At 33.4% G+C, this 8,314-nt stretch overlaps 1 protein-coding gene across 1 annotated transcript; it reads right to left on the bottom strand.

The window, feature by feature from the left end:
* Positions 1–1,402: 1,402 nt before the first annotated feature.
* LOC107954865 (choline-phosphate cytidylyltransferase 1) lies at positions 1,403–5,838 on the bottom strand. The gene is made up of 8 exons (XM_016890553.2): positions 5,502–5,838; positions 5,100–5,213; positions 4,475–4,570; positions 4,208–4,250; positions 3,967–4,122; positions 3,811–3,891; positions 2,057–2,155; positions 1,403–1,935 (listed from the first exon to the last, which is right to left on the bottom strand). The coding sequence occupies exons 1-8, from the start codon at positions 5,621–5,623 to the stop codon at positions 1,735–1,737; spliced, it is 912 nt and encodes a 303-aa protein (XP_016746042.2). The 5' UTR covers positions 5,624–5,838; the 3' UTR covers positions 1,403–1,734.
* Between the last annotated feature and the right edge of the window lie 2,476 nt (positions 5,839–8,314).

Here is an 8,314-nt window from a genome sequence, read left to right as displayed (position 1 = left end):
CTACGCCCGCTCTCGAGCTTTGGCTTCCTCCTCCCTCTCACGTTCACGGTTCCTCCGGTCAGATTCACAATCCCTCTCTCACTATCGTTCGTAGTCACGGCGGTCGTAGGAGTCGAAGGAGGGCTTAGCAGTATAGGAATCAAAGGTATTGTTGGGGGTGGTGTTAGAACAGCGGAGGTCTTTGAGGCGGCACTTCTGCAGGGTGCACTGTTCTTCAAGGCGCTGGAGCGCAAGCTGTTCTTTTTCTTCTTTTTTTGGTTAAGGCCCGTTGATATGGACATGTCCAACGTGACTAGTTAATTTATTCCATTAAGCCTATAACCAAAAATGTTTGTAGGTGATTGATTTGTCACTTTACGATAATGTTAGTAATTGGTTTACTATTTTTTTGAAGTTCGGTGGCCGAGTTGTAACTTTTTAAGGATTAGTGACTGTTTTGTTATTTTAATCAAAATTGAGTGAGTGCCAATATACTTTACCTTTATATTTAAATCAAATGATAGAATATAAATATAAATTACATTTATGCTAAATTATAAATAAAAATTATAAAAAATATTTTTATTAAAATTATATTATATTAAATAATGATATATTAAAATTACGTTGTGTGTATTAAATAAAACAAATAACAAAGAAAGAATTGGAAGGCAAATAAATAATTACGCCTGTTTTTGGACTTTCAAAGCAGTCAATTCGAACTCTAAACTCCAACCAAAATTTTGGATTATAGTGAGGTGAGAAATGTTCACTACTACGTTGCCAAACACACCAGACTTTCAAAGCAGTCAATTCGAACTCTAAACTCCAACCAAAATTTTGGATTATAGTGAGGTGAGAAATGTTCACTACTACGTTGCCAAACACACTGATTGGTGCTGCACCTTAGTGGCAACTTTTTTACGTGGCAACTTTTTTACTCTTACAATCTCACCACATTAGAGTCGATCGATATCGGAGCAAAAATTTAATTACTAAACTGAAATATCAAAGCGAAAATAAATGAATTATTATGTGGCATGTCAAAGAATCAAATTAAGGGAAAGCTCTTATATTAAAAGTTAAATTGTATTTTTGTCCTCTCTACTAAAAAATAAACAAATTAATCCCTTCACAATAAATTAAATAATAAATTGGTCCTATTTAAAATTCCATATGATCTCTATACATTCACATGAAAAACACAGCCATAAAATTGAATAAAATTTTTAACAGAAAAAATCTACTCTCTTTGATTTGCTTAGAGTAGATAAGACAAAATACAATTTAACACTTAATATAAAAACAGCCACTAAGAGAATGGATGAAACGATACCAAAATTGAAGATACCATAACGCAAACCTCCCAATGAAGTTAAAACATATCTAAACATGTCTAAGGGCAATATGTGATGTGTATATATATATAAAAACTTTTTTATCTTATAAGTGCGACGAAAAGTTGTACAAGCCCTTGCATCTTACCAATTTACATGATAAGAAGAGGGAAGATGAGGGGCCAAAATTTTAGCAAACAGAATCACCGCCTGAGCCACATTTCAGGTATGGCTATGGCAGGGATACGAGTATCGTTGCCTAACACAGCATCAATAAACAAAGTACAAAACACAGCTTCTGCTCAATGCCTGGCTCGATTTAGCTACAACATCAACATATCACACATCCCACAACACTACTATTTAGAACTTTTAAGGTACCCCATAATATTAGTAAAAACTGGAAGCAGAAACAATTTTATTTCTGTTCTTTCTCATTTTTCTGATCTTTCTCATCATTATATTCGTTGTCATCATAGTAGAATTCGTCGTCGTCGTCTTCATCATCATAATAATCATCATCGTAATAATATTCTTCATCATCATCGTCATCACCCTTGCCGTTTTGCAGCAGCTGCCCCCTTAACCGCTCTTGGATTCGATCTCTGATTGCAGTGCCCTGAAAAACACCCCGAGTTCTAAGTGAGGTAACATAATCATTGATTGTATTCCTGAAACTTGTCCTTTTTATATGCATGCACTAGTCATTACTATATGCTTAGATAATTAGTTTCGCTCACCATTTTGTGGCAACCTTCTTCAAACATCTCAAGGAATCCAGCGACCCATCGGTCAGCATTTTCCACCCACTCATTACGGTGCATAGCAACAATTTGTATCTGCAAGTATTGACAGATAAGATTATTGAATTACATTATGCTTCTCATAAGGTGCGGAACTGAGCATTCAAGATCCAACCAAATAGTTCGTGGCCAACTACATGCGTAGTTAATATATAGATTCATATACCAGAAGAAAAAATACTGAAACACGTGACACAAAACCTAATATATGAATCTGGGTGAATGGTGTTCTGATGACTCACCAACTCATAGAACTTGAATACAATTTGTTACTAGAAACAGTTAACCTCACATTCATAACTTTAATGATCCCTTCTGGGGCATAAATCCAGGGGGTGGAGGAAGAATTTGCAGTTTGATGCCCAACTACGAAGTTAACAGTCTCACTATAAACCCATGGCAAAATACAAGGATTTAAATCTAGACCAAACTGATCAAGCAGTGAAAATGAAGAAATTGGAATCGAACAAAATACCATAATGGAATCGAACAAAATACCATAACCCTCTATAATTCATGTATCATACTATCAACTCAACTTCTGCTGGCACTTGATTTCGTATCTTGATCTTATGGCTGTAGTCTCCAACCAGACAGTCAATTCACCTAAATCCAACTTCTCTAGCCAGCATGATGAAGGTGCAACCATGCATAAAAGCACAAACATGATGCAGAATTGATCAAATATGAATCTTGAAGCAATTTAACTTTTGATATTTTCAGCACTGCCCCAAGCAACAGATTTTAAGTTTAACAGTTCTTAAGCTGGCTCCTCCCGACACCCAGGTTCTTCATGGTAAATGACTCTTTTTTGGGTGGTTATTACCATGTCTGCATATGTGTTAGTTTATAAAACATTTTATCAACTTTTGTAAGTAAAGGGTGGTGGAGGGAAAAATGACAGGCGGACAAATGGGGAGGTACCAGGGTGTTGTAACAAAGGGCAGGCGGGAGAAGATGAGTTATATGCATGTAATTCACAAATGTTTACTGAAAGGTCACAATGCTATTCAAGTTACATAAACATGAAAGGAGTCTGCCCAATCTTACATTAATGAAATTGTAAAAGTCTAGAAAAAGCATAAACAAGTCAATATTAAACTACTTAGCTATGCAAGTACTTCAACCTCTATACTGAGGTTACAAGGAGAACAACGTACCCTGAGGACACCATAATTTCAATATACTGCTATGAATTAAGCCAAATGAAAACAAACAAAAACCCTTCAAGCTTTTTTCTTTTCAGTTTGATATGAGAGATTTTCCTAATATAGTTCCTCCAAAAGTTTAACTTGAATAAATTCAGGGAGTTTAGACTTCATACAAACATATAACATACATCCACATAAAAGAAATTCAGCATGACAATTATAATGACAAATAACTACATTAGAACCAAGCTAATTTTGCTACTTGGTTATTTCTCTAAGAAATGTTTACAACTTCAAGCCACCAATTATTTGTGCACATGCTCCAAAATTTGAGGCAAATTTAAAGAAAAAATATGTGATAAACATCCCTAAAGTATAACAGAAAGACAAACTGTCAAGAACTGAGACAAAAGACTTCAAGTGCATTCAAAAAGCTAAAATCGCTATAAAGTGAGCATGGCGTAATAGTTTCCAATCATACAGCTTATGTGATACAAGCATAACAAAAACTAGATCAACCTCACATGAGAGTGAACATACCTTTTCTCCCACTTTTTCTTGTTGTTCCTTAACTTTCTCTTGTAGTTTCTTCAGTCTCATATTCACTCTCAATCTCTTTTCCTGTTGACATTAAAAAAGAATATCAATGAAGGAGCATTCTCAACTAAAACAAGACATTCAAGACAGAGATCTTACCTTCACATAGCTAACTCCAAGCTCTTTCCTAGAATACCCACGGTCCAAGTTACGCAGCACATATTGGTTATAATCTTTAACAATTCTCATTATGATATCTGACGTAGAAATCCCATCAGTTCGTTTTGTTTCCTTGAACTTCCCAGCAGCTTTAACCTGAGAGCATGAGGTTACTTAATATAATACAAAATTTTAAAGCACCAAATACAACAAGTGGGCAGGATTGTCTCAATAAACTTACAAATTCGTACACATCGTTCGCAGCTCCACTGGCATCAGCATAGCTGTAAACGGTTTATGGCAAAGTGTAAAGACTACATGAATATTTTAATGCTGGGTATTTACATATTTATCTGGAACTCTTAGTTTAACGGGGGCAAGAACTAGAAAGTAGTAGGAAATTTTATACAATTAGGCCATGGTTTTTTTATTTATATGTTTATTTTCTTAGCATCCCCGCAGTCAACATTAATAATTTAATCTCAAAGCAAGAATTGTCTATCCTTACGGAAGTGAATCATGAGCCACATAGTCAATATTGTGTTTATCCAGAAATTCTTGATCGATCACCCACGGAGCATCAGGAATGACTTCATCAACCCACCTGTAACAAAATAAATAACGAAGTCCTTCAAAGTGAATCTATATTTAAGGTTTCACTAAATGAATTAACAGTTATTTTGAGGAACATAGTTAATTCACATTTTGCAAATCAAAAATGAAAAATCTTATTATAAGAGAAGAAAACTGATTTACTTCAAAGTGTAAACAAAAAGTTAAGTAAATCTATATTTCAGGTTCCACTAGATTGCAGCCTTTGCTAAAGGAAATATACCAAGATTTTACTTCCTAAAAGCAATAATTGATTAAAAGAGAACAAATAACACAACATCAAATTCTAACATAATTATTCCGTTGAATAGTAAAATTAAGCCTAATCCAAAAATTTTACAATTTTAATTCTTCAAATCTACTACTTTTACAACGAAAGGAAAATTTTGCTTGAAACTCTCAAAAGCAAAACTCAAGTAGCAAAAGCAGCAACCAAACTATACCTCAAATATGCATCCTTGGTGATCTTTTTTTTTTATAATATTTTCAGTAAAATAAACAGAGATGGCTGAGAGTTATACTTGCAATGGCGAAGGGATTCATAACGTTCTGATTCGGTCATAACAGTTTTGCCCTTGTACTTGTGTGTTGTTTCGTCATTGCAACACCCAACCAGCAAATACGTATTGGGAAACCTAAAATCTCACAAAATTGAATTGCATAATCAGGGAAAAAGCAATCCAAGCATGCAGTTGTGCATAAATAACATCAAGCAAAAGCATATTTTATGCAAACAAACATAATAAAAATTCAAAAAAACTTGACATTAAAAAAAACCCAGAAAAGTTACACAGATAAAAAATAACCCAAACATGAAGATTTTGAAAGAAATCCATTAATCACGGGAAAATTCGAAAGATACCCAGAAAAGTAATAAAATCAAACATAGAAGAGAGAGAGAGAGAGAAGGGATTAAAACGGACGATTTCTTGGCTTGTTCGAGAGAGCGAGCGTGGCCAAAGTGGAAGAGATCGTAGATCCCATCGGCGTAAACACGGACAGGGCGATCGGGATCGGAACTGTTGCTATTGTTACCGTTGTTCATGGCGGAGATTCTAGAATTAAGAAAAAGGGGAAAAGAAAATTGGGAGTTCTGTTATTTCTTCTGTCTCATAATAATAAATAATAATACTAATAATATAAATTGGATTTCGGCTTTCCTCTGAACCCACAGGCTGGCTGAGAATGCATACGCGCTTCTTGCGCTTCTTACGCTTCTATTTTATTTATTTCAATTTCTTTTCTCTTTTACTCTGCGCGTTTATAATTTAATCTTGACTTAATACAGTCTTATATCATTTTCTTACCTTGGGTTTAAATTTTTTTGCCCACTTCAGTCTCAAATATTATAAAAAAATTTATTTATCAGTTTAATCCTTTAAATGTTAAAAAACTGATTAAAATATCTAATTAAAATATCATCATTTTATAAAGTGGGTGTTGAGGGGAATAAGTCTCAAAGCCTCAATAGAAGGCGTCCTAAGTGGGGATTTTGTCTCCTGCACTTCGAGGAGAGCCTGAAGGGTTCATAGAGCGTAGGGGTTGCCTAAGTATGCTAAGGTAAGATATATAAGCCTTCATTGATGGTTCAATCTCTCACAGGCACATTTTGCATTATTAATATTTCTAACAATATTGAAACCTCTCTCTGAGCTTATAGGTTATATCTATATTAATCGATGTGTTCTTTGTACTCCGTGAACCCTTCGAATTCTCTTTGAAGTACGAGAAGCAAAACCTCCAAATAGAATAATATCTTCAATTGAGTATCGGAGACTTATTCCCCAAAAAAGAGAATAAAGTTCATCATGGAGAAGCAAAATCAAAGACAATTAGAGAATTTACTATGTACATAATAAAAAGATCTTGTGAGAAGCATCAAAGAGAATTGATAGAGATGGGAACGAGCCAGACCTTCACAAGAATCATGAAAAAATATTGGTAGATTTGGCGAATACGTCCTTGTTTGAGAAGGATAATAATGGTGAAGGAGTTTTGTGCCCAAAACAATCTTAAGCTTCAAAAGAGTATTTTTAATTTTAAATTTTGGAGGGATCAAATTCTACTTTTATTTTTATTTTAGGGGCATGTAATAACTATTTAGGATATTATATATTTTTTAAAATTAGAATTTTTATTATGTCTTGTTTTGTTTGAATCTTTATAGGTTTACCACATGTTTGGAGTAAAAAATTGTCCAAATCATTTGTGGAGAAGTAGTTGTCTTTATTTATAGATTCGAGCTTAAATCGAGAGACCTTTCTCTAATTTTTAAATAAGAGGATAATATGCTGCAACGTGCTCGAACCTATATCCTCTTGCACTGACAACAATGCCGATGCCAGTCGAACTAAGATTTAATCAACCTTTTCCTTATACTTTTAAATATTGAAGAAAATGTTTGATTTTAGTGTGGGGGGATTTTGGAATGTTTCATGCATGTTTTTTATATTTAGTAATTTGTGTTCAATTTTTAAAAAATTTCATGTTTAGATTTTACATGTACTTAGAATTTTTTTTTTTTTGAGGACACTGGACGTGATTGCAAAGTAGGTAGCATGTGAGCTAATGTGATTGAATATGATATGAAAGCATGCTAGTATTGTCCATAAAATAGTCCTTGGACTTTCCATGGGTAGACTGTAAGCAGACTTCGAATTATTCACTTTCCGCTTTCGTAGTCATATCCAAAATTTGCGATTTTCTTTGGTAAATGTTGCATGTCTCATAAGATGTGCATAGATTTGTAATAGACCATAAATGAATGATTAACTTTATTGTATATCTTTAGTCATAATGTTTACAACCAAATGCATAAGCAATCTTCTGTCTTCTATTATTTAAAAATTTTGGTTAAGAAAGCAATTTTACAATTACAACAGAAGATTTAAAAGTTTTCAAAACTGAGCTGAGTTATTTTGTAATATTTATAATAATAAACTTCAATTAAATAGTACATGTGTTTTGTGCGAGATGGATTTGATTCAATCTTAACTTTCAACCGAATAGCCTTTTTTGCTATCTTCGTATCACAAATTGCGTCGAGTGTGGGCTCGAGCAGCACGAACCAACCACACTCAAGAAACACGAGCAAAAAACACAAAAAAAATAAACGATGTGATTACATTCAGTAGGGAAGTAATTTCTCTCCATAGAAACTGACAAATATCGTAATTCCCAGAAAATAGAACTTATTCTAAGTTAACAAATTTCCACAACTTTCTTGCAAAATAACGGTGTATGAAAACTTATCAAAATTATGATTTTAGGTCAACTGGTGCCATCTATTTATATGGAGAGATACAAGAACCCTAGTGGAACAATCCCTTGTAAAATAATATTATTTAAATAGAAAACACTCTCCTAGTGTAACTAAGAGAGGGGTGGGCGGCACACCCTAGTAAATATTACTAAGGTTGCTACCCTACACTTATCATATGAGGGGTTTGAGCCCCTTATGTATTGGGTCCAATTATATTTGCTTCTTGAACTTTTGATTTAACACTTTATAATTTAATCCAACTCAATGTTTATTTACTATTTTTAAAAATAAATATTAATTAATTAAATTAATTTCCAATTAAATAATTTTCTCAATCTAATTTTAATTCCATTAAAGTCATGACAACTTTACTATAAAAGAATCTATGAGAAAATACATTTAATTTCCTTATTCAATGGATTCATAATGACTAATTAAATTAATTCTATTTTCAAACTTCAATTATTCCTTGTA

The sequence above is a fragment of the Gossypium hirsutum genome, chromosome D07 (assembly GCF_007990345.1).
Source record: "Gossypium hirsutum isolate 1008001.06 chromosome D07, Gossypium_hirsutum_v2.1, whole genome shotgun sequence".
NCBI lineage: Eukaryota > Viridiplantae > Streptophyta > Magnoliopsida > Malvales > Malvaceae > Gossypium > Gossypium hirsutum.
This window is presented reverse-complemented; position numbering and strand designations above follow the sequence as displayed.

What these genes read in the sequence shown, in the direction of transcription:
- LOC107954865 (XM_016890553.2), bottom strand. Translation starts at nt 5,623, where the DNA reads ATGAACAACGGTAACAATAGCAACAGTTCCGATCCCGATCGCCCTGTC. An exon ending in CTCGAACAAGCCAAGAAATC is followed by an intron (nt 5,214 to 5,501) that starts GTCCGTTTTAAT and finishes GTGAGATTTTAG; the next exon opens with GTTTCCCAATACGTATTTGC. An exon ending in AAGAAAAAGTGGGAGAAAAG is followed by an intron (nt 2,156 to 3,810) that starts GTATGTTCACTC and finishes CAATACTTGCAG; the next exon opens with ATACAAATTGTTGCTATGCA.